The sequence below is a fragment of the Macaca mulatta genome, chromosome 5, assembly GCF_049350105.2.
Source record: "Macaca mulatta isolate MMU2019108-1 chromosome 5, T2T-MMU8v2.0, whole genome shotgun sequence".
Lineage (NCBI taxonomy): Eukaryota > Metazoa > Chordata > Mammalia > Primates > Cercopithecidae > Macaca > Macaca mulatta.
The window spans coordinates 136,483,379-136,511,226 of record NC_133410.1 but is presented as its reverse complement, the minus strand read 5'-3'; the positions used below and the strand labels follow the sequence as shown (position 1 = coordinate 136,511,226).

Sequence of the window (27,848 nt, the reverse complement as noted above, 5' to 3'; positions counted from 1 at the left end):
GAACATTATCTACTCATCAGTAGGCAATAATGAGAAAACAGAGCAAACATACACATGAAAAGCAGGTAGAGAGAAAGACCAGGTGACTTGGGAGAGAAAGATGAGAGTATAGTTTGGTCCATAGAGGTGCCTGTAGTTGAAATTCAAGTGCCACTGTATCATTACAATAAATCCTCTTTTTCCTGAGGTAATCTGAGTCAATCTCTGCTTCTGAAAACCAAGCACGTCAACCAAACAAGATATGTGACATAAAGATTTATAAAGTAGACCTTAAGTTCTACTTAATCTTTTTTTCTTTCTTGATAAGAAAGAAGGCAGATCACACTTTGGGAGGCCGAGGCGGGCGGATCACAAGGTCAGGAGATCGATACCACAGTGAAACCCCGTCTCTACTAAAAATACAAAAAATTAGCCGGGCGCGGTGGCGGGCGCCTGTAGTCCCAGCTACTCAGGAGGCTGAGGCAGGAGAATGGCGGGAACCCGGGAGGCGGAGCTTGCAGTGAGCCGAGATCGCGCCACTGCACTCCAGCCTGGGCAACAGCGTGAGACTCCGTCTCAAAAAAAAAAAAAAAAAAAAAAAAAAAAAAAAAAAAAAGAAAGAAGGCAGATCAATGATTTTTGGGGTGGATAATCGTGTACTTTATCATTCAAACCAGGACACTTCCGATAGAGAAAGTGGGAGCTATGAAAAAACGACAGGGGCAGGCACAACATGTATAAACAGTATGGCCAATCTATGTAGTGATGGTAAGAAGGATAGAAATAGAGGGAGGAAGGCAGTAAGAATCTGCCCATGCTGAGTGATGATCCTGCATTTATGTAACAAAACCTGTCCCTCCACAAGTAAGATTGAAAATAAAACAGACCCATAAGAGGTAGTATGTATATAAGTATAAATGAGTTTTGGTTGTTGTAAGTTAGTAATTTAAAGTATTACTATATTGGTGTTTTTTTTTCTTTCCCTCAGGCTGGAGTGTAGTGGTGCAATCTGCGCACACTGCAAGCTCTGCCTCCCGGGTTCACGCCATTCTCCTGCCTCAGCCTCCCGAGTAGCTGGGACTACAGGCACCCGTCACCATGCCTGGCTAATTTTTTGTATTTTTAGTAGAGACGGGGTTTCACCGTGTTAACCAGGATGGTCTTGATCTCCTGACCTTGTGATCTGCCCTCCTCGGCCTCCCAAAGTGCTGGGATTAAAGGCGTGAGCCACCACGGCCAGCATACTATATTGCTAAAAGAAGAGGCACAGAGAAGAATCAGGAAGGGAGAAGAAGATGAAAGTCTGGGAGTTCTGAGGAAAAATAATCCTATTTATTTTTAATTGTTGACAAATACTGTGTGAAAAGACTCAATGATGCATCAAACAACAAATGCCCTGAGACCAAAGTTGTTTAAAACAACTTGTCTGGACAGGGAAGAGAGCTGGGAACAGCTCTAGTCTTCCCCATTGAGGGTTGTGCTGAAAGCTGCTAATGGGTGGCTGAGGAGCAGTTTATGCCCAGGCTCAGCTGAGTCTCATCCATTCTAGTCGCCTCAGGTGAATTTAGGAGTTAGATTGGAACAAACTAGCAGAGCAAATGCTTTAAGCTCTGAGTCCTACTCTCCTTATCTGTACCTTTTGCGTAAAAATAACTACCTCAAAGAGTGAAGTGAAAATTCAGTGAAACAATACATAGTAGGCACATGCTTCTCTTACCATTTTTAAAAAAACTTTTTATTTTGAGGTAATTTTGGATTCACATGTATCATAAGGAGTAATATACAAAGAGACTATAAATCATTCAACGAATTATCCCCAGTGTACCAGCATATCTGTAGTACAAGAAATGGACATGATAAGGCCTACCCTATTCAGACTTTGTCAGTTTAACATGTACTTAGTTGTGTGTTTATTCAGTTATTCACAGTTTTGTCACATGTTCAAATTGGTCAACAGTTCCACGAGAAGGATCCCTCATGCCACTCTTAAAATCACAGCCACTTTTCTTCCCCCTGGCAAACAGTATTCTTTTTTCCATCACTATAATTTCATCATTTCAAGAATGTTATATAAAAGAAATCAGACAGCATATAACCTTTGAGATTGGGTTTTTCTACCTTAAAACCCAAAGCTGGTGCACGTATCAAAAGTTTGTTCCTTTTTTGTATACTGATAAAATATATACAAGATTTACCATTTTAACTATTTTAAGTATACAATTCAATGGCATTAAGTATGTCTGCAATGTTGTTTAAACTTTGTCACTCTTTCCAGAACTTTTTCATCATCCTAAACAGAACTCTGTAACTCATTAAACACTAATTCCCCATCTCCCCTCTCAGTAGTTTAACAGAGGTTAACCACCTGTTAATTTATAATCTGCCTTCTGTCGCTATGAATTTGTCTATACTAAGTACTTAAGTAGAATCATACAATATTTGCCCTATCAAAACTTTGTTCCTAGACAAGAATGTCCACTCTCACCATTTCTATTCAACACAGTGATGAAAGTCATAGCCAAAGCAATCAGGCAAGAGAAAGAAATAAAAGGCATCCAAATAGGAAAACGGGAAGTCAAATTACATGAGTAACTTAACCAAGGAAACCCTAGATATACCTCTCAAACCCTAAATATACCTCTAGACCTGATAAATGACTTCAGTAAAGTTTCCGGATACAGAATCAATGTACAAAAGTCAGTAGCGTTTCTACACACCAATAGCATTCAAGATGAGACTCAAATCAAGAACTCAATCCCATTTATAGTAGCCACACACATACACAAAAAAACACATAGGAATACATTTCACCAAGGAGGCGAAAGATCCCTACAAGGAGAACTACAAAACATTGATGGAAGAAATCATACATGACACAAACAAATGGAGAAACATTTCATGCTCATGTACTGGAAGAATCAGTATCATTAAAATGACCATACTGCCCAAAGCAGTTACAGATTCAACAGAATTCCTATCAAATTACCAACATCAGTTTTCAAAGAATTAGAAAAAAGCATTCTAAAATTCACATGGAACCAAAAAAAGAGACTGAATTGCCAAAGGAATCCCAAGCAAAAAGAACAAATCCATAGGCATCACATTACCTGACATCAAACTATACTACAAGGCTATAGTACCCAAAACAGCATGGTGCTGGTACAAAAACAGACACATAGACCAATGGAACCGAATAAAGAACCCAGAAACAAGGCCACACACCTACAATCAACTGATCTTTGACAAAGTTGACAATAATAAACAGTGAGAAAAGGACACTCTATTCAATAAATGGTGCTGGGAAAAATGGCTAGCCATATGCAGGAGAATGAAACTGGGTCCCTACCCTTCACCATATACAAATATTAATTCAAGATGAATTAAAGACTAAAATTAAATGTAAGACCTCAAACTAAAAAAATCCTAGACAAAAACCTAGGAAAAATTCTAAACATTGGCTGTGGCAAAGAGTTGATGACTTAGACCTCAAAGGCAAATGCAACAAAAACAAAAACTGACAAATGGGACTCAAAGAGCTTCTGCACAACATTCAGTGGAGGAAACAGACAACATGCAGAATGGGAGAAAATATGTACAAACTATTCACCTGACAAAGGATTAATATCCAGAATCTATAAGGAACTTAAATAAATCAACCAGAAAAAAACCAAATAGCTCTATTAAAAAATGGGCAAAGGACATGAACAGACATTTCTCAAAAGATGACATACAACTGGTCAACAAACATATGAAACACATAGGAATATGAAAAAATGTTCAACATCATTAACTGATATGGTTTCGCTGTGTCCTCACCGAAATCTCGAATTCTATCTCCCAGAATTCCCACATGTTGTGGGAAAGACCCAGGGGAGGTAACTGAATCATGGGGGTCAGTCTTTCCTGTGCTATTCTCATGATAGTAAATAAGTCTCATGAGATCTGATGGGTTTATCAGGGGTTTCCACTTTTGCTTCCTCCTTTTTCTCTTGCCACCATCACGTTAAAAAGTGCCTTTCACCTCCCGCCATGATTCTGAGGCCTCCACAGCCATGTGGAATTGCAAATCCAATTAAATCTCTTTCTCTTCCCAGTCTCAGGTATGTCTTTATCAGCAGCATGAAAATTGACTAATATACTAATCATCAGATAAATGCATATTAAAAGCACAATGAGATACCATCTCACACTAGTCAAAAAGGCTATTAAAAGGTCATAAAATAATAGATGTCAGTCATATGCAAAAAAGGGAATGCTTATACATTGTTGGTGGGAATGTAAATTAGTTCAACCCCCATGGAAAACAGTATGGAGATCTCTCAAAGAACTAAAAATAGAACTACTATGCAATCCTATTACTGGCTATCTATCCAAAGGAAGAGAAATTGTTGTATCAAAAAGACAGCTGAACTTGTATGTTTATCTTAGCACGAATCACAATAACAAAGTCATAGAATCAACCTAAGTGCCCATCAACGGTTGACTGGATAAAGAAAATGTGGTACATATACACCATGGAATACCATGCAGCTTTAAAAAAAGAATGAAATAATGTCCTTGGCAGCAACATGGATGCAGCTGGAGGACATTATCCTAAGTGAATTAATGCAGAAACAAAAAATCAAATAATGCATGTTCTCACTTGTAAGTGGGAGCTAAACAGGGGGTACATATGGACATAAAGGTAGAAACAATAGACACTGGCAACTCTAAAAGTAGGGAGGAAAGGGGGGAAGGGTTAAAAAGCTACCTGTTGGGTAGTATGTTGACTATTTGGTTGATGGGTTCAACAGATGCCCAAACCCCAGCATTACACAATATGCCCATGTAACAAAGGTGCATGTATCCCCTGAATCTATTATTTAAAAATTTTCTTCCTTTCTATTGCTGAGTAATATCCCATGATGTGATTTACCATAGTTTAACCATTTGCCTACTGAAGGACATCTGAGTTGTTTCTAGATTTTGCCTATTGAAAGAAAAGCTGCTATTGAACATTGTGTACACTGGTTTTTGTATAAACATAAATTTTCATTTCTTCAGGATAAATTCCCACCCAAAAGTGTAAACATGCATCATATGGTGGGTGCATGTAGTTTCTAAGAAATCGCCATACTTTTTTCCAGAGTGGCAATGTCATTTCACATTCCACAAGCAATGTAAGAGTGATTTGGTTTCTCTGCACTGTGACCAATTTGGTGTTGTCATTATTGTAGGTATTTAGTGATATCTTACTGTGTTGTATCAATGACTTAAAAAATTTTTAGGTACAATGGCTAAAAGTATCAATGACTTAAAAATTTTTTTAGTTGACAATTGTATGTATTTATGGGGTACAATGTGGAATTTTGATATATATTTATATTGTTGAGTGCCAAGCTAATTAACATATATATCGCATACTTAAATTTTTGTGGTGAGAACATTTAAAACCTACTCTTTTAGCAATTTTGAAATATACATTATTATTAACTACAGTCTTATGGTGTACAACAGAGCCCTAAAACTTATTCCTCCTGTCTAAATGAAACTTTGTACCCTTTGAGCAACATCTCCCCATTCCTCATCTCCCGACCCTCCATCCACCCCAGAAACCACCAGTCTACTTTGCTTCTATGAGATCAACATTTTAAAATTCCATATATAAGTGGGATGTACAAAAGTCAGTAGCAGTATTTGTCTTTCTGCACCTGGCTTACTTCACTTAGTTGGTTATTCCACGTCACAAATGACAGAATTTCTGTCTTCTATAATGCTGAATAATATTCCACTGAATACATACATTTTCTTTATCTATTCATCTGCTCGTGGACACTTAGGTTGCTTCCATATCCTAGCTATTGTGAATAATGCTGCAATAAACAAGACTGCAGATTGTGCAGATCTCTCTTCATCATGCTGATTTCAACTCCTTTGGAAATATAACCCAGTAGTGGGACTGCTGAATACTGTGGGAGTTCTATTTTTAGTTTTTTTTTTTGAGACGGGGTCTTGCTCTGTCACCAGGCTGGAGTGCAATGGCACGATCTCGGCTCACTGCAACCTCCACCGCCTGGGTTCAAGCGATTCTCCTGCCTCAGCCTCTCTAGTAGCTAGGATTACAGGAATGCACCACCACACCAAGCAATTTACAGATTCAATGCTATTCCTATCAAATTACCAATGTCATTCTTCACAGAACTAGAAAAAACCGTTTAAAAATTCATATGTAACCAAAAAAGAGCCCGAATGGCCAAGGCAATCCTAAGCAAAAAGAATGAAGCTAGAGGTATCATTTTACCCAACTTCGAACTATAGAACTGGGCTAAAGTAACCAAAACAGCATGGTACTAAGGCCAATGGAACAGAATAGAGAGCCCAGAAATAAAACTGCATACCTACAGTCATTTAATCTTTGACAAAGCTGACAAAAACAAGTAATGAGGAAAGGACTCCTTATTCAATAAATAGTGGTGGGCTAGCCATATACGGAAGATTAAAGTTGGACTCCTTCCTTACACTATATATAAAAATCAACTCAAGATGGATTAAAGAGTTAAATGTAAAACCCAAAACTAAAAAAACCATGGAAGACAACCCAGGCAATATCATCCTTGACATAGGAATGGGCAAAGATTTCATGAAAAAGACACCAAAAGCAACTGCAACAAAAGCAAAAATTGACAAATAGGATCTAAACTTAAGAGCTCTGCAAAGTAAAAGAAACTATTAACAGAGTAAACAGACAACCTACAGAATGGGAGAAAATATTTGCAAACTGACAATGGTCTACTATCTAGCATCTACAGGAACTTAAAAAAAATTTGCAACAGAAAAACAACCCCACTAGTGGGCAAAGGACGTGAACAGACACTTTTTTAAAAAAGACATACACATGGCCAACAACCATATGAAAAAGGCTCAGTATCACTGATCATCAGAAAAATGCAAATCAAAACCACAATGTGATACTGTCTCATAGTCAGAATGGCTACTATTAAAAAGTCAAAAAATAATAGATGGCGAGGTTGTGGAGAAAAGGGAACCCTTATATACTGTTGGTGGGAGTGTAAATTAGTTGGACCATTGTGGAAAGCAGTATAGCGATTCCTCAAAGAGCTAAAAACAGAAGTATCATTACTGGGTATATACCCAGAGTAACATAAATCATTCTACTATAAAGACACATGTATGCGAATGTTCATTGTAGCGCTACTCACAATAGCAAAAACCTGGAATCAACTTAAGTGCCCACAAATGGCAGATTGGATAAAGAAAATGTGGTACATATATAACATGCAATACTATGCAGCCATAAAAAAAAAAATCGTATCTTTTGTGGGAACATGAACAGAGCTGGAGGCTATTATCCTTAGCAAACTAATGCAGGAACAGAAAACCAAATACTGCATGTTCTCACTTATAAGTGGGAGCTAAATGATGAGAACTTATGAATACAAAGAAGGAAAAAACAGATATTGGGATCTACTTTAGGGTGGGGGGTGGGAGGATGGAGAGATGCAAGAAAAATAACTATTGGGTGCCAGGCTTAATACTTGAGTGATGAAATTATCTGTACAAAAAACCCCTGTGACACGAGTTTACCTATAAAGCAAACCTTGACATGTACCCCCAAACCTAAAATAAAAGTAAAAAAACCTCATGTAGCTACATAAGATCCAAATCTTAAACCTTCCAATTCTAAGTCTAGGGAATTTTCTTGGTTACCTTTCTACCTGCGTCCCCTCACCCCGCCCCACCACCCTGGCCAAAGCGCAAAGCATTCAATGAACAACTTAATAAAACAGAACTGTGAAAAAAGGGAATACAGAGCATAAAAGGAAATTTAATGAAGCAGCAACAAAGAAATGTTCTACAAAGAGTTGCTTTTAAAAAACCTTCTAAGATAGCTTAGTTGGCTGAGGCAGGAGTGGGAGGTGAGGAATGACAGTGAGAAAAAGACAAAAGATGAGGGGGAAGGGAGATTTTGTAAGAGTGAGGGGAAGATCTCGGGAGTAATGTAGATAGTATAGTGTATTGGATACAACCAAACAAATAGAAATCAGAATAAATGACATGTAGTTTATATGAGTAGGAAAGTTTGAAATTGAGATTTTGTAACCAAGGGAGTAATTACTTTGAAAACCAAAAATTATCCTTGCAATAAAAAGAATTCTCTAGTTTAAATTTATCATTTTCCAGTTTTGCTCAATTTGGACTTCCTATATGCTTTAATCTCACCTAAATATATCTTTATTCTCAAAGAAGAAATAATTTACTTCTTCAGGATATAAATTACCTCAGTAATAGGAACTACGTACTTGTTGATTTCTTTCTGTGCTTAAAATAAGCAGACAAAATGCTGTGTTTCCCCAGTGCAAAACAGTGATAAGATGAAATTACATTAAGTGTAATATTTATTCAAAAAATACTGTCTTGAGACAAAAGATCCCTTACGATTTTTGTAACAATACACACTTATTATTTTTTCCCACTACTTGAGCACCTTCCCCCCAAATAAAACATCACAGTTAAGACAAATCTAACCATTTTAAAGAAAATTGTAGAGATAGTGAAATATATTTACATTGGATAGGAAATTTATATTGGATGGAAAATTTCTATATTGCAAGGAAAAAGTAAAAAAAATATAATTACCTGTTTTTCTTTATTAACTCCAGACATGAACAGCTGCTTGTATTTGTCCTTAAATGCAAAGTTTAGAGCTTGTGTTGGAAAATACCGAATAACATTTGCCAAATTGCCACGCCAAAAACTGAAGAAACCTATAGAAGGAAACATACAAATACATAAACCTACATTGTATTATCATTGAACAATTGCCATAGTTTTAACAAATTTAGCGATATGAACTATCTAAAACATACTCTTTCTTATGAGAAAAAGTTTTCTAAAATGTGTGTCTCCATTGAAAAATAAAAAGGTAGTGTTAACTCTATTGCACCCCATTCCATTTTTTAAAAAATTTCAAATAAAGAGCTTTGAATACCTAAAAACTAATGGAAAGTGGTATCAGTTGAATATAGGGCTCTTTACTAGCAGAAAAACAGAGCTCAGTAGTATTTGTCAAAGACTAGTAACCCTTAGGCTCACTCCCAATTCCTGATGTACAACACCTATGGTGGTAAGGCTGTTATACAAATGAGTATGACAGAATAAATCCACTTACTGATTTGTACATATACTTATGAGAATGAGAACAGGATAAATAATCTAAAGTGCCCTTATCTTTATGATCTGGAACCATTTTTGAATGGGTGTTAAAACTTATCCAGAAAAGGGATCCATTTCAATTCTAGGCAGTTTCTAGACAACTGAGGAAGAGATTGGAAGAAATCTTTGAGGCCTACAATCTCTCTACCTGAATTCTCCAGGGACTGACCAACCTTGGGGAATATAATTCATTGTGTACCCCTTAAAATTCAGGACTATCCTTATGATATAGAGCTGCCCTAGAGCATGGCAGGCTAGCTCTTCAATAGCCTTGGTTGTTTTCACTAGATTACAAATCGTAAAATGCTTTGGCCTTGCTGTTCTGAACAGGATACCTCTAGCACCAGTTTGGAGAATACCCAGAATCAGTCTTTTAAAAATAAAGATTCAAAAGAAAATAATCTCAGTTAACTGGGGTAGTGCTCAGAATTGAACAAAGTTAGATTAGGTAAGTACATAGAGGGAAAGATACTTATTTGTTAAATAAGTAACATTAACCCTGTGGGAAAAAGTAAAGAATCTTGGTGAACCCAAGGCTGAATATAAAGTGACTGCACAAAAACAATTCAGAAGCATATTTAATGGCAAAGAAATAATCTGACTCCAACAGCTGACTCCATCTTTATTCGGGTATTCAACATGTGATGGTAACAACTACTACTTACTGAGCATTCACTATACGAACCAGTCACTGGCAAAGAATTTACATGTATATCATTTAATTAATTATGCTTATTATGTAGGTTCTCTAACAGCACCCATTTTAAGTATATACAAAGTGAAACTTTAAAAAGTTTAAAAACTAGGCTAGGTACAGTGGCTCACGCCTGTAATTCCAGCACTTTGGGAGGTCAAAATGGGAGGACTGCTTCAGTTCAAGAATTCAAGACCAGCCTGGGCAACACTGTAAGACCGCATCTCTACAAAAAATTAAAAAAATAAATTAGCCATGTGCAGTGGCACATGCCTGTAGTTCCAACTACTTAGGAGGCTGAAGTAAGAGGATTTCTTGAGCTGAGGATGTAGAGGCCGCAGTGAGCTATGATCACACAACCACATTCCAGCATGGGTGACAGAATGAGAACCTGTCTTTAAAACAAAAAAAAAAAAAAAAAAAAGAAAAGAAAAAAGAAAAACTGTCTGAGGATTACTAGCCAACCAAGATTTAAAATCAGGCTTTCTGTCTGACTCCAAAACTCTACTCTAGGCCTGGATTTCTGGAGAAACAAATCACAGAAAAGTTCTAAAATTATTATAATAGATGCTTTATTAAAAAAGAAACTGCTCTAACAATTTTTGAACAGGAAGATAATTAAAAAGTTCACAAATACGTGGAAATTAAACAACATGCTCTTAACAACCAATGGGTCAAAGAAGAAATGAACAGGAAAATTAAATCTTGGGATAAAACTGAAACACAACATACCAACACTTATAGATGCATCAAAAGCAGTTAAGAGAGAAGTTTATAGCAATAAATGCATGTGTTATAAAGAAGAAAGATCTCAAATAACCTAATATTATACCACAAGGAGCTAGAAAAAGAACAAACTAAGTCCAAAGTTAGAAGAAGGAGGGAAATAATAAAAATTAGTGTTACCGAAATGCCAAGGGTTTAGTCTAGGTCCTGCTGCTCATTGCACAGAAAGTCAATCATAGAGACGATGCGTATTACCAGGGAAGAAGGCTTTTTTGGGTGCTGTGTCTGAGGAGAACAGATCAATCTCAAATCCGTCTCTTTCACACACTAAAATTAGGAGTTTATATAGCAGAAAATAAATGCAACTATGTGTGGGAAAGCAAGAATTAGGGAGGAATAAGAAGAATGACTTGGTCAACAAGTAATCAATCAGGCAATCATGACAGGTGAGGGGTCAGTGTCTCAATGTACAGATGTGGTGATCTGGTAAGTTTCTGTTCCTTGATACTATCTGGGAGGCCCAAAGGTTGTTTTCCTGAGAAAGGAACTCAGATATGACAAATACGAGTTTCTCAAGTTTTAAGACTGAGAAGGTCAATTTCTTGGTTTATTAATGATAAACACTAAACATCAGTTCCATGGGCCAATTGAGCTGGTTTCAATGGCAGAAATAAATGAAATAGAGACTATAAAAAGTAATAGAGAAATATCAATCAAATTAAGAGTTTATTTTTTTCAGATCCAGTGCTGGTTGGTATTTTATTAGAAGAAGATAAACAAAATTGACAAACCTCTAGCTAGACTTAAGAAAAAAAGAGAGGAGACTCATGTAAGTAAAATTATAAGTGAAAGAAGATACCTTACCACTAATACTACAGTAATACAAAGGGTCATAAGAGATTACTATGAACAATTATATACCAAGAAATTAAATAATATAGATGAAACTGATAAATTTATAGAAACATAATCTACCAAGTCTGAATCATGAATAAATATTTGAACAAACAATGACTGAATCAGTAATCACAAACTTAACAATAAAGAAAAGCCCAGGATCTGATGATTTCACAGCTGAATTCTGCTAAATTCCTTTTTCAAGGCCAACATTACCCTGGTACCAAAGCCAACCAAAATACTACAAGAAAAGAAAATTGCAGGCCAATATTCCAATGAACAAACATGCAGAAATCCTCAACAAAATACTACCAAATTGAATTCAATATAGTGATAAAAGGCTCATTCACCACAACCAAGTGGGATTTATCCTTGGGATGCAAGGATGGCTCAACATGCACAAATTGGTAAATGTGATATACTACATTAACAGAATGAAGGACAAAAACCATATGAGCATCTCAAAAAATGCTGAAGAAGCATTTGACAGAATTTATCTTTACCTAATAAAAACTTTCAACAACTTAGGTATGGAAGCAACGTACTGTAACACAGTAAATGTCATATATGACAAGCTCACAGATAACATCATACTCTGTGGAGAAAAGCTGAAAACTTTCTTCTGAGATCAGGAATAAGACAAAGGGATCCACTTTTGCACTTTGATTCAATATAGTACCTTAAGTTCTAGCCAGAGTAATTAGAAAAAAAAAAAAAAAGAAAGAAAAGTATCCAAATTGAAAAGAAGTTAAACTGTCTCTGTTTGCAGATGACATGATCTTACATACAGAAAACTCTAAATATGCCAACAAACTATTAGACTAATAATTCAATGAAGTTTCAGGGTATAAAATCAACACAGAAAAATCAATCACGTTTCTACATACTAACAATGAACTACCTGAAAAAGTAATAAAACAGTATCATTCACAATAGCATAAACAAAACATTAGGAATAAATTTAACCAAAGAGGTGATAGATCTGTACGCCAAAAAGTTTTAAAAAATTGATGAAAGAAACCAAAGAGATCTCCAGGCATTTGGAGCACCCACTCACCTAGATGAGCAGCCTGAGCCACCCTACCCTTTCTGTGCAGAGATTGTGGTGCCGTGGGACCCTCTCTGCTCCATACACAGTCAGATCTCCAGGCATTCAAAGAACCTGCTCACCTGCATTGGCAGCCTGAGTCACCCCACCCTTCCTTTGCAGAGATCTGTGTGGATGGGGCTTTCTCAGCTTCACACTCAGGCAGGCAGAGCACCTACTTGCCATGATCAGCAGTCTGAGCTGCCCCATCTTTCCTGAGCAGACATTGTGGTGAAGTGGGGCTGTCTCTGCTCCACAACCAGGCAGATTTCCAGGCATTCTGACCATCTGCTCACCTGAATCATCAGCCTGGCCCATCCTTTCTCCCAGTAAATAAGGGTTAAGTATATATGTAGCTGTGTTTGCCTCAGTTGACTTAGCTGTACATGCCATCTGCTGGCCTGTAGGTGGGATCCCATAGCCCATAGAAGAAGAAAAAATCCTACCTGCATTAAAATGACTACAAAAATTGGAAGCACTAGTGTCCCCAGATGAGAAGGAACAGGGCAAGAAATCGGGCACCACAAAAAATGTGAATGTAACACCACCAAAGGATCACACTAGCTGTCAAGCAATGGTTCCTAGCCAAAATGGAAACTCAGAAATGACTAAGAATTCAAAGCATGAATTGCAAGGAAGCTCAACAAGATCCAAAAGATGGTTGAAAATAGACACAAACTTCTAAAGTAATCTGGGAAATGAAAGAAGAGATAAACATCTTCAAAAGAAATCAATCAGATCTTATGGAATTGAAAAGCTTACTTAAGAAATTTCAAAATACAATTAAAAAATTATCAATTGACTGGACCAAGCAGAAGAAAGAAATGCAGAGCTTGAAGACTGGTCTTTTTAACTAACCCAGTTAGACAAAAATACAGAAAAAAAGAATTTTAATAAATGAACAAAGTCTTTGAGAAATATAAGATTATGTAAAGCAGCCAAACCTACAAGATACTGGCATTCCTGAGAGAGAAAAAGAAAAAGCAAACAATCCAAAAAACATATTTGATGAAATACTTCAAGAAAATTTCCCTAATCTTTGTCCAGATATGAGAAATCCAGAGAACACCTGTGAGATACTGGACAAAATGAACATCACCAAGGCATATAGTCACCGGAATGTCCAAGGTCAACACTAAAGAAAAAATCTTAAGGAGAGCTAAAGGAAAAGGTCAGATCATGTACAAAGAGAAACCCATCAAGCTAACAGTAGCCTTCTTAGCAGAAACATTATAAGCCAGGAGAGATTGGGGTCCTATTTTCAGCATTCTTAAAGAAAAATTCAAACCAAGAATATCATATCACACCAAACTAAATTTTATACATGAAGAATAGATAAAATCTTATCCAGGCAAGCAAGTGCTAAGAGAATTTGGTTACCACCAGACCAGGTGACAAGAGATCCTTAAGGGAGCTCTACATATGGAAAGGAAAGAAAAATATCCACTACCACAAAAACTATTAAGAACATAGCCAAGAGACCCTAGAAAGCAACCACACAATATAAAATACAAAGAAACCAGCTAACAAATTCACAATATGATCAAAACCTCACATATCAAATATTAACCTTCAATGTAAACATCTAACCAGCCCATTTAAAAGGTACAGAGGGACAAGTTGGATAAAAAACAAGATGCATCTGTCTGCTGTCTTCAAGAGACCAATCTCACATGTAACGACACCCACAGGCTCAAAGTAAAGGGTTGGAAAAGGATCATGCAAATAAAAAACAAAAAAGAGCAGGGATCATTATTCTTATATGAGATATAACAGAGTTTAAACCAGCAAAAATAAAAAGGACAAAGATGTGCATTACATAATGAAAAAGGTTCAATTCAACAAGAAGATTTAACTATCCTAAATATATACATACCCAACATTTGGACCACTCAGATTTATAAAACAAGTACTTCTACACTTACAAAAAGACTTAGCCAGTCACACAATAAGAGCGGGGGACTTTAACACCCCACCAACAGCATCAGACCATCAAGGCAGAAAATGAACAAACAAATAAAATTCCACACTTGACCATTCGAACCTAACAGACATCTACAGAATACTCCACCCATCAACCAGAGAATTACATTCTTCTCTTCTACACATGGAACGTACTCCAAGATTGACCACATGCTAAGCCATAAAGCAAGTCTCTATAAATACACAAAACTGAAATTATACCAACCATACTCTCAGACCACAACAGAATAAAAATAGAAGTCAATATCAAGAAGATATCTCAAAACCACAAATTATATGAAAATTAAACAATTTCAGCCAGGCATGGTGGCTCACACCTATAATTGTAGCACTTTGGGAGGCTGAGCTAGGTAGATTGCCTGAGCTTAATTTGAGACCAGCCTGGGCAACACGCTGAAATCTATCTCTACTAAAATACAAAAAATTAGCTGGGTATGGGGGTGCACGTCTGTAGTCTCAGCTACTCAGGAGGCTGAGGAATGAGAAATGCTTAAATCCGGGGTGGGAATCGCTTGACCCTGGGAGGCCAAGGCTGCACTGAGCTGTGATTGTGCCACCACACTTCAGCCTGGGGGACAGAGTGAGACCCTGTCCTAAAAAAAAAAATTGAAATCAGCTGTTTAAAGGAAAAAACTAATAATCTGGCTCTTTTGAAGCCTATTTTACACATCACTTTTTAACTATTAATGGCCACTTTGGAAATGGCCAATTCAGCTGACTGGTATGAGATATTATGGGTTTCAGACTAGGAGTTATTAGTTATAATTCTGTAATTATGATTATATTGCTGAGTATATAAAAATGAGTATCATATATAATAGTAGTACAAACCAGGCATGGTGGCTCATGCCTATAACCCCAATGACTTGGAAGGCTGAAGAGGAAGAACTGCTTGAGGCCAGAAGTTTGAGACCAGCCTGAGTAACACAGTGAGACCCTGTCTCTAAAAAAAACAAACGCCAAACAAACTTAGCTGCCATGGTGGCATGGCCTGTGTTCCCTGCTACTGAGGAGGCTGAGGTGGGAGTTCTTGAACACCAAAACTCCAGGCTGCAGTTGAGTCACGATTGTGCCCTGCAGTCCGGCCTGGGCGATGGAGCAGGACCCTATCTAAAAAAAAAAAGTAGTAGAAAGGTTTGTAACTTTGACTAGTGTACTGAACATAAACAGAAGGTTTTAATGATAAAGACATCTGGAAACTAACATGAGACCATGATGACAGAGTGTCAGATTTATGACTAAAGAGGTTTGCTAGAGTTGGCTGAAGAATGTGTTCCTTCGAGAAAAATTGTATTTGCACGAATGAAACCATTTATATCAAAAGAAATGTCAATATCTCAATGAAAATTTACAAACAAATCCCTAGAAGTGTAATAGGAAAACTGTTAAAGTAGTACAGTGGCAATTCTTAATGGGTTAGGCCAGAAAAAATACAAAATCTCACATACATAAAATAGTTTTACATAGATGTCACAGAATTCTTGAATTCCCTGAAGCTCCAGGTGTCAGGTTAAGAACTCATGTTTTAACCTCTTTTGCCATAGATCACACTAAAACATCTTATTCTTATTTCCTTCTTTGCCCCTGCTGTACCTTGCTGTTAGAAACTCCAATGTCCCTGCTAAGAGTACGACGCAGGAGGAGCCCCTAAGTAAAATTCTGAATGCATTTCTAACTATATTTGGGAGTCAGGTTTCAGCGTTTTAATTCAACTCTACTTAGATATGCTATGCACTACATAGGTTCCAGTTCCCTTGGATAGATTACAAAATCTACTCTATGTGTAATGCAAGTTTATCCCAAATTATTTCATTTACAAATGAACATCTGGAATACATGTTTACAAATTCAGAAACACACACATACACATTAGTTACAATTACTTGAGCACTAACTATGGTATAGACACACGTTGAATATTTTACATGCATTATCTTCTTTAATTCTCACAACTACCATATCACCATATCAGATAGGTATAGTTATTATACCAGTATACCGCTGAGGAAACTGGGGCTGAGAAAGGTTAAATAAAAACTGTTCAAAGTTACAAGGTATGGGAAAGGCTGAGACTTGGTTCTAGGTCCATTTAACTCCAGGTCTAGTGTTACTGCACTTCTAATGCCGCTATATAAAAATCCATTTTGGATAAAACAGTACTTTTTGGTTAGAATAAAACAAGGTTAAAGCAGAAGTGATACAATGGCAGGAATGTTTTGACTCTCTAGTCATACAGAATAAATGGATGGTTTCCTAATATAGATCACAAAATTGGTACAGAAAAATATAGTGATGTTGACCTCTTTCTCTGTTAAAAGTAAAAATAAATAAATAAAAGTTTAAAAGTTTCTGACCTAATTCCTAAGAAAAAAATTTCTTCGATATTTAAAAAGGATGAGAAAAACCTGCTCTGAACCTAATTTTGAACAAATAAATAAGAATTGAAATAAAAGGGACAGGAAAAAGTTACTGGGCCATTTATTGGCTGGCCTTGCCAAGAACAAGAATGTTAGGCATATTTGGATACATAGTCTAAACCGACTTTTTTTTTTTTTGCAGAGAAGGTTCAACATCTTTTGATGATATGCCTATCAGTTAAAAAAAAGTCTGCATGACTTCCAAATAGTATACATTAATAAATTATATACCTTTGCAACTATACTACCATATTATGTACATCTGTAAAACATACCCAAAATATAAATTAAAGAATGAGATAAAGATTTTTCATTTAAAAACTTTTATTTGGTACCTCCTCCACAGCAGACATTTTGTGCCTGCTGGAGATAGCACTAGGAACAATGTTCCTGATCTTACGGAGCTTACATCTTAAGAGGGAGGGACCAGGAAGATAGGTAGCAAATAACTATGTCTGTTAGCAATAAAAAACTGTAAAGAAAAAAACAATATATGAAGATTGGAAATAATAAAAGGCTATTTCGATAGCGTTGTAAGGGAAACTTGAATGTTAGATGATACTAGAGCAAAGTTAAATATTTATTTAAAAGATGAAAAACAATATTTTCAAATATCTTGCTAATTATGATGTTTTCACACCATCATTTGCTATTATCTCAAGGCACTGCTAGGGTGAGGTTCATTTTTAAGAACAGTATATAGGAATCTATATTTCAAAGAGTCTTCTTGTCTCAGGTCCAATTAGACTGTCATTGTTTCTACACTGAATATAATCTGAATGATGAAATAATATGCCATTTCTTGGAGTAAATGGCATCAGTGCCATTGCTTGGAGTAAATGGCATCAGCTATGTCTTTTTCTTGTGGTTCATCATTTGATACTGGTGTTATCCTTGGTTTGGTTTTCATGGCAGAATCTTTTTCAAAGTTTTGTCCATGTTTTGAGGATTTAGTTAAAACCTGATAACAGAATCTATAAATTCACTTAATTGGGCAAACATAACCAATAATATATTCTTGAGGAAGGGTGCTTGTCATTCCCTCTACCCTGTATAACTCCCACTCGTTTTTTCAGGATCCCTTAATGTCCTGTGATATGTAACTGACATTGGGCCCAAGCACAGGTGACAATGCCAATTTATATATTAAATATCAGTAAAATTTATTTTGTATTTTACTTAAAGTACATATAAGTAAAATACCTAGTATTTTCTTCCCATACTCCAAAATAGCATCTTCAAGATGGACCATAGGATATTAAAAAAACTCACTGTTCTAAGTCTTCAGAAAAATGGGTTTGGGAAACGCTTAGATGAAAGCTGATAAACTCATGACATGAGCTCCTAAAAGAGAAGACTTCTGATAGGCTTGTAACAATGAGACTGTATGGATCTTTTTTTTTTTTTTTTTTTTTTGAGACAGTCTTGCTCTGTCACCCAGGCTGGAGTGCAGTGGCACAGTCTTGGCTCACTGAAGCCTGTGCCTCCCAGGTTCAAGTGATTCTTGTGCTTCAGCTTCCCAGGTAACTGGGACTACAGGTATGCGCCACCATGCCCAGCTAATTTTTGTATTTTTAGTAGAGATGGGGTTTCACCATCTCGGCCAGGCTGATCTTGAACTCCTGGCCTCAAGTGATCTGCCCACCTCTGCCTCCCAAAGTGCTGGGATTACAGGCATGAGCCACCACACCCAGAAGATCAGTTCTTTAAAAGGCTACACTTACAATATACTAATAAGACAGTTTCTTTGATTAAACATATATTTACATATGCATATTTTGCTCAGTGAAAAACCAAAATGTTAACTATGGTGACTTTAGCAGTAATGTTATTTTTTTTTTTGCTTCTTTGTATTTGCTAATTTTCTACAATAATTATGCATTATTTGCATAATAAAGGTTTAAACAGCATTAAATAGAAGTACACATACAAAGCTGGAAGGTGATAGAACCAATTAAAGAATATAATAAATCTTTAAGAATAACATAAGGATAAATCCAGAAGTTTTCATAAGCCAAGAAAAGCCTATAAAAGTGTCAAAACACACTCAAAGCAATATTTAAAGCTATACTCAAGGCAAGAATACAGAGATCTATCCTTGTAATGGAAAGAAAGCAGAGATAAGGTAAGAAACTAGAGAGCATCTATATGTGAATTCTGAGTTCATGTCTCTTCCTCCAGCTCATTTTACATTGCCTAAAGAAAGGACAAGTTGTGAATAAAATTAGAGAAAACATAAAAACAATCTTCAGAACACTTGAGATGGGCATGTGCCTTGACTTTCAAAGAAGAAAGAGAAGGCAAATTGCAAGAAATTTATGTTTTAAAATAAGTAAGTTGGTAGGTCATGACCATACCAAAATATGTCAAGCTTGCTTCTACTTTTAAAGAATCATTTGTAATTAACTGCATATTGACATTTTGAAATATGTCAAATAAGTACGTGTACAAGTACACATACAATCATCATAGATTCAATAGCTACAAATACAGATGACACAGGTTGAGCATCACTAATCCAAAAATCCAAAATTCTCCAAAATCTGAAACTTTTTGAGCACTGACATGATGGGCACAGGAAATGCTTATTAGAGCATTTTGGATTTTAAATTAGGGATGCTCATCTGGTAAATATAATGCGAATATTCTAAAATCTGAAAAAATAAAAAAATCCAAAACTTTTGGTCCCACGCTTTTCGGATACTCAACCTATATAAATGACCAAATACTATAAGCAGAGTTGCTGACATGAGTTTTTGCAACCATGAACAACTCTTAGTAAACTTCTGAAGAGAAGAAAGTACAATCTTTCCTCTACTTCCTTATATGGTAGCTGCATTACTGGAATCAGTGTATACTAAAACCATGCCCCAGACAATGTGTGTTTATAAGTAAATCAGAGTTAAGTTATTTCTAGGCTTAGAGAATCATAAACATGTTTCACTGCTACACGAATATGCAAGGGGAGATCTAAAAGTCATTCAGGTTGCAGGATAAATCTTCACTGTGTATGACTGGCTGGGATATAGCAGCAGGATGTTTAACATCCCTGGCCCCTTGCCTTTCATATCATTGTAATGTACGATTATAACCCTCTATCTTTGTGCTAAATAAAAAAAATTGCCCCACAAGTTTCCAAAACTGCCTCTAGATGGCAATAGTATCCTTGTTGTAAATTACTGATCTCTTAGCATAGGATACACCATGGTACCTTCATAAAGCTTTATATATAACAGAAAACATCTTCAAGTTCTACTTAATGATGCTCTCATCTTGGAAGGTAAAGAAAGCAGGGACCAGGATAAATTTGAGAATGACATGAACTTACAAGAGCCATACTGAATATGTTTAGGTTTAAATATTGTGAAAAACATTTAAAATATAAAATAAATTAGCACTAGTCAGCCCTAACTGATCAGAATACTTCATTTTACCTGACAAAATATTTAAAGCAGAAAAGCCAATAACAGGCCCCTACTTCTCTTCAGAAGTCTTAGAATATAAATGAAGAAGAGACAGGTTCCTTGCTTTTCCTGAAAAAATCTCAGGCAAAATGAGAAGCTTGCTTTAATTAAATGAAAGAGTGAAGAGAGGCAAACTATGAAAGATCCGAGCTTAGCTCCCAGACGATGCATTAAGTTTCTACCCCTTACCCCATATACTCCACGCCACAGGTCTGGAAGAGTTGTAACCACATCCCTAGCATTCCCAGGGACAAGGTGCTTTTTTGAATGGGACATTATCTGGCCCTAGAACAGGACTAAAAGAAAGGTCTGCGCTGGAGTTGAAGCCACTTCATTTCTTGTTGAGGATACACAATAAATAGGTCTATTTCTTTTTAAAAGATCATACAGATTTTTCTATTAAACCCAACTATATGGGTGGATTATAAAAAATATCTGATAAACTTATCCCTTTAGCTAACTTGGGAGCCATTTTGCAGCGATGGCTCACAAGCACTTTTGTTATTTATTCCTTTAAATCATTACAATATTAATAGAGAAAATTCATGATTAACAAAAATGAAATTTTAAATAAGGACAGCACTTGATGCAAAAAGAAAAGCTGGTAATACTGATCCCATCTTTGTTTTAAACTTGTATATATTGTGTTGGTTATGAATTTTTTTTGCATGACTTGATTTTTTAAAAGATTGTATTAAAATAGTTCAAAGATTTTTTTTTTTCCTGTTTTTAGGAGTGGAGGTTTAACAGACAAAATAAAGAGAAAAGAGAACAGCTCTCTCTCTAGTGAAAGAAAGGGGCTTCGGAAAGGGAAGGACCCTAAAGTTTTGTTTTTTTGAGACAGGGTCTCACTCCGTCATCCAGTCTGGAGTGAGGTGGCGCCATGTGGGCTCCCTGAAACCCCCGCATCGTGTCCCCCAAGTAGTTGGGACTACAGGCGTGCGCCACCATGCCCGGCTAATTTTTGTATATTTAGTAGAGATGGGGTTTCAACATGTTAGCCAGGCTCGTCTAGAACTCTTGAGCTTTCCAAAGTGCTAGGATTATAGGCGCGAGCCACCGCACCTGGCCTTAAAATACTTTTTATCTTGATGACTGAGAGGGTGAGGGGGTGTGTGTGTGTGTGTGTGTGTGTGTGTGTGTGTGTGTGTTTTAGCGTGTGTGTTTGTGTGTGTGTGTGTTTTAGCGTGTGTGTGTGTGTTTGTGTGTGTGTTTTAGCGTGTGTGTGTGCGTGTGTGTGTGTGTGTTTTAGCGTCCCCTTGAATTTTGGGCAGAACGAAGTGCCTCCTTGGTCTTCAGTAGTTCAAGAATAAGCAGAACCTCTTTTCACTAACAGGTTTCAGAGTACTGGGAGGCCCCAGTGCTTCCATATTCGTACTTCTCTTAGACGTACTATTTCAACAAATACACATACAGTTTTTGAGACAAGGTCTCGCTCTGTTGCCAACTCTGGAGCATAGTGGGGTGATTATACCAACAAATATTTAAGCAACTTACAACACTAGTTATAGCAGAGTGCCTAAGGGCATCTCCCTCAATCCTGGGAGGTCAACCACTTTCCTTTTGGACCTGGTACAGGTGCACCAAGGTGTAAATCGCGCTGCAGCAGATTAGATAAAGATAAGACAGTGGTTTCCCCTGTACCAGGACTTGGTCAGGACCAAGGCAGCCCTGGAAAAACAGAGCCTGTTAGGTTCAGAAACTAAATTCTGGAAGGGTAAGAAGCAAATTCATTACCGACAGCTGTAACCATGGTTGTGGGGCCCACAATCGTGCCCCTCCCAGCCACCCCTCTTCTCTGGGAAGCCGATGGGGGCGCCGGGAGAGGCTGACGGGGCGGCCTGCCTTTACGCACCCTGCTCGCGAGGAATCCGTACCAGGCAGTCCACCATGCCTTTGTACCGCGCCTCCGGGCTGATCTGCTTCGACGACGCCTGCACTTGCAGCAGCAGCTTCACCCGCTCGATGGGCGCCACCGCTGTCTTGGACACAGCTGCCGCGACTCCACCGGCCAGAAGGTCCTTCCCGAAAGACGAGGCGTCAAACAGCCGCTTTTCTGCCTTCTTCTTTGGAGGCTCACGATGCATGATGGAGAAGGATATAAAAACCGGCAGCAGTGGCTAAAAATGAGTGTGGGAGCGACGATGAAGGGAAGCTGAAAACCGCTGTAGCATCGTCCTGGCGAGAAAGTGGCTCTTGGGACGCTGGGAGAGCTGCGCGCCGGCGTGGGGCGTTCGGAAAAGCTGCGCAGGCGCTCCAACGGCCTCCAGCCACTAGGCTCCTGACACGTGGCACCTGACACGTGACTCCTGACACGTGGCTTCTGGATGCGCGGTGACGCCTGCGCACTTCTACTAGCGGAACCTGGGCTTTCTGATGAGGGAGGGGTCTGGAGGCCGTGAGCACCGAGCAGGAAAAGTGAGTGGAGGGACCCAGGAGAGCCAGTTCTGTATGAAGAAATTTAGTAGCTGAGACTAGGCCAGAGCAGTCAACCAGCGGTGTGAGATTAACAGAATTTAGTTTTTTATTTTTATTTTTTATTTGTTTATTTTTTTTGGAGACATAGTCACCCAGGCTGGAGTGCAGTGGCGCCATCTCGGCTCACTGCAACCTCCTCCTGCCGGGTTCTTGCCATTCTCCTGGCTCAGCCTCCAGAGTAGGTGGGACTACAGGCACCCGCCACCACACCAGGCTAATTATTTTGTATTTTTAGTAGAGACGGGGTTTCACCTTGTTAGCCAGGCTGGTCTCAATCTCCTGACCTTGTAAGCCACCCGCCTCCGCCTCCCAAAGTGCTGGGATTACAGGCGTGAGCCACCGGCCAGAATTTAGTTTAATTACCAGTATTATCCCCTTCATTTTCTTAATCACTTTAATCCGTTATGTTCTCTTTGACCAGAGATGGTTCCTTTGACCTTTCTTGGCATCTTAAAAAAGACAGTCTTATTTGTAGTGTGATTCAAGTAATGTTCCCCTTAAATTTCTCCCTATGTGCCTGTTAATCCTTCAAATTCTCTTGGAAATTGCTTTAATCCGTTCCTTTAATTAAGCAGGGATCCTTTGTCTAGTCACTTTCTGTGTCGTTTTGCTGATTGTGCCCCCATAGCATAATACATGTTCTTCTTTTTCATATTGTATTTAAATTGATAATATCCAGAGCAGTGGTTCTCAATCCAGACTGCACATTCAAAGGGATGAGTGGTGTTTTGTTTTGTTTTTCAAATTGATGCTTGGGATTAGGCCCTGCCCATTAAATCAGGACGTCTAGAAGTGAGGCCTGGCATCAGTATTTAAATTCTCCAGGTAATTCTAATGTTTGAAGTAATTCTAATTCTAGGGTTGAGGGCCAATGACCTATCTAGAAGAGTAGTTCACAAACTTTTCGACTGTGGGACCCCTCTTTATTCACTGAAAAATTATTGAAGGCCAGGTACCAGTAATCCCAAAACTTTGGGCCAAGTCCAGCCTGGGAAACATAGTGAGACCCCTCCTTTACAAAAAAAAAAAAAAAAAAACAAAAAAAAAAACCTGGGCATGGCTGCACAAGCCTGTAGTCCTAAGTATAGCTACTCAGGAGGCTGAGACAGGAGGATTGCTTGATCTCAGGAGTTGGAGGCTGCGTGAGCTATGATCTCACCACTGCACTCCAGCCTGGGCAACAGAGCAGGGCCCTGTCTCTTAAAAAAAATTATTGAAGACACAATGAACCTTCTGTTTTTGTTATGTATATTGGCATTTACCACTCAGAAATTAAAACACAATTTAAAAACATTTAATTCATTTAAAATAAAAATAATCCATTACAGGATAGTATAAGTAAGACTTTTAAATAAAAAATGTAGTAGAAAAATAGTATTGTTTTATATTTTTGAATCTCTAATGTCTGGCTTAATAAAAGGCAGCTAGATTCACATTACTGCTTTTGCATTCAGTCTGTTGCAATATCACATATGTAGCCACTGAAAACTCCAGTTTATTCAGGACAGAATGAAAGTGAAAAAGGCAAATAATAGTATCGTTTAAGAAAATACCTTTGACCTCACGGTGTTCCTGTCTCCGTGACACAGAGGGGTTTTCCACACTGCACTTTGAGAACTCATTTAGAGGCGGTTGGCAGATTCAGGTTTGACTTCTTTTGGCAAAAATACTCAGTAGAGGTACATCTAGCCTGTACATAACATTTGTCTTTTTCTTCCACCTCACTTTTTTCACTTAATATATCGTGGAGATCCTTCTATAATAACATTTAATATATCCCTTTTTACAGCTTGTTTGGTGGTTTTAAATAAATGGAGATCCCATCTTATCACCTCTTACTCTGTAGGACCTGCAGAGCCTTACAACACGTCTATAAAATGTGAGATGAGTTTTTAGCTTTTTTTGAATGTTAGGTTCTAATTTTTCCTTTGTCTTAAGTGTGTTATAACCCTTCTACTAGTACTTGTCACTAGTAAAAAACCATTTAGGTCAGGATTCCAGACCAGGAATGTTGTCAATATTTTGATTACCTCACATAAAATCAATTGGCAAGTCCTACTGATATATGTTTGGTGCTACTTCCTTTCCATGGTGGCTTATTCAACTTTTTTTTGAGACAGAGTCTCGCTCTGTTGCCCAGGCTGGAATTCAGTGGTGCAATATTGGCTCACTGAAACCCGGGTTTCAAGCAATTCTCCTGCCTCCGCCTCCCAAATAGCTGGGATTATAGGCATCTACCATAACACCCAGCTAAGTTTTGTATTTTTAGTGGAGACAGGGTTTCACCATGTTGACCAAGCTTGTCTCAAACTCCTGACCTCAAGTGATCCACCCGCCTTGGCCTCCCAAAATGCTGGGATTACAGGCGTGAGCTACCGCACCCGACCGGCTTATTCAGCTCTTAACTGGGTTTTTCAACTCAAATCTCTGTTTCTCTCTTTCACACGCAGCAGCCAGATTAATGTGTCTAAAGCATTAATTAATTCCTAGGCTTAAACAAAACAAAGTCTTTCCATTGCATTGACTTCAAAATCCTTTGTCAAATTCATTGTAAATTCAATAAACAATTGGCTTTTTATTAGCAAACATCTGAAAAATGAAAGGTTTCATTCTCCTTCAAGGGAATTTGAAGCATTATCAGGCACATAGGGAGAAATTTAAGGGGGAAATTACTTGAATCACTACAGGTAAGAGTGTCTTTTTAAGATGCCAAGAAAGGTCAAAGGAACCATCTCCGAGGACAGAAAGGAAGTGTTCTGCGGCTCCCCAGGGCAATTTTCTCTTTCTACCCTCCTCTAACATTTGATTTGATAGTTGCCAATGTTTATATCATATTCCTTTATGATATCAAACTTATTTCTGACATGTATTCATCGGTAGAAGACAGACAAAAGTGAAAGTATCAACTTAGAAATGTAGCTTTGTAACCTTTTAAAAAACTTTTTGTTGAGACGGGGTCTCACTCTGCACCCAGACTGGAGTGCAATGGCAAGATCATGGCACACTGAAGCTTTGAAGTCCTGGGCTCATGTGATTCTCCCACCTCAGCTTCCCAAGTAGCTAGGACTACAGGCAAAGACCACCATATCCAGCTAATTTTTAAAATTTTTTGTGGAGATGGGGTCTCCCTATCAAGACAAACCCAAGCTTGTCTTGAACTCATGGACTCAAGCATTCCTTCCGCCTCAGCCTTTCAAAGTTCTGGGATTACAGTAGTAAGCCACTGTGCCCAATAGCTTTTTAACCTTGTTAAGAGCACTAAATCAACTCTTCAATAGGTCGGAGCTGAAAATGAGTAATTTACTGCATTGATTTTACTTACTGGTAAGGGAAGGAAAAAAAATTCTAGTGATTTATGTTAATATTAAAAGTGTAGTCTCTGGACCTTTGTTCTGTTCACTTTGCTCTCCAGAGAAATCAGCATGATTAGTTTCCTCACTTCAGGTCTGCAGTCACCTCAGCAACCCTTTCCTTGGTCACCCTGTCTGCCACATCTTATATCCCCTTCTCTTGCTTCATGATTTTTTCTTTTAGCATTTACATATTTTACTTACTTATCTTGTCTGTGGTATGCCTCTCCCATTGGAACATAAATTCCACGAGGGCAGGAATTTTTAGCTCTTTTATTCATTGCTATAGCCTCTGCATCCAGATCAGCGCTTGGCACAGGGTAGATATGCAATAAATACATGTTGGATGAATGCATGAAAAGGCAATACAACTGCAAACAAACCTCCAAATCAGTTTTATTTAAAACTATCAATATAGTATAAAAATAGCTTTAATTACATAGAATATAGAAACACAACTCTGCAAAATTATTTCATACAGTTTTGGTGCATAAAGTTTCAATAACATTTAATAATTTTAAAATATCCAAAGTATAAATTCTTGTTCTCAAAACTGTTTTTTGATAAATGATTTTTCTGAGCTTTTCCCCAACATTTTGTACAGTAGCAGGTATGATTTAGCTGACTACTTGGTTTTCAACCAATGGATATTTAATAATAATAATAATAAATGGTAGCAGTAGCAGCTAACACTTTCATAGCAAGCAATATGTGCCAGGCACTGTTTAGAAAGAATTAACATGTACAATAATGTTCAAAGCAGAAAAACCTAGTAAATTGGTTTCACAGCTTTGCTCATTTGTATTAGAAATATAAAAAAGCAGTTATTACAAAATACCATCTTGCCATTATACAGCATCATCAATGGTCCCTTGGCACAAATAAGAAACATTCCCTTACTAGCTACACTTCTCTGGCAAGACAAAAACAAGAGCTAAAGAAAGGGGAGAGGGAGAGAAAGTAAGAGTCTAAAATGTAATTTTGGGGGGCTAAAACATGATAATGAGAATTTGATATTTTAAAAAACGCTAGCTATATATCATTTTTCACATTAATAGTCGGTGGTGGAAGGGAACATTTGCATGATACTAATGAAATTCAACTTAACAATGTTTCTGTGTCTTCTAAAGCATATTTCTAGGATATCTGCACTATCATCTTGTCCCCCTTTATTTAATAAAGTATTAGGCACTTTATTGTCTGATAATCAGTTTGATGTTTCAGATGTGCTTCTGAACATATTTGGAAAAATAGGCAGCTAAGTTTGCCTACAGAGCTTAGTTCAATATCCATTTAGAAATGAAAAAATAAGATGTGTGATTTTATTTCTTAAAAATGCAGTGCCTCTTTAACATGGAAATTACAGTGCACATCTACAATACAGCAAATAATTTTCTTTTTATTAAGATCAGTAGTCTGCTCTGCCTTTTTATTTCCATTATTGAGTGATGGTCTCATGTTTCTCTGACACCAGGAAAGCAGTTCAACACATCAAAATTTCATTAAATGAAACAAAAAGTACCCTATGATAAAACCCTAACTTAGTTCAGTTTGTATGAA

General features: G+C 37.5%; 1 protein-coding gene across 2 annotated transcripts in view; it reads right to left on the bottom strand.

The window, feature by feature from the left end:
- Positions 1 to 22,709, bottom strand: part of SLC25A31 (solute carrier family 25 member 31) — a 33,177-nt gene extending 10,468 nt beyond the window's left edge. The window contains exons 1-2 of one of the 2 annotated variants that reach the window (XM_015138967.3): positions 22,316 to 22,709; positions 8,617 to 8,744 (exon numbers count right to left, since the gene is read on the bottom strand). In XM_015138967.3, the coding sequence (XP_014994453.1) occupies positions 8,617 to 8,744; positions 22,316 to 22,547 (360 nt within the window). In that variant the 5' untranslated portion in view covers positions 22,548 to 22,709. 2 annotated transcript variants of the gene reach the window in all.
- Between the last annotated feature and the right edge of the window lie 5,139 nt (positions 22,710 to 27,848).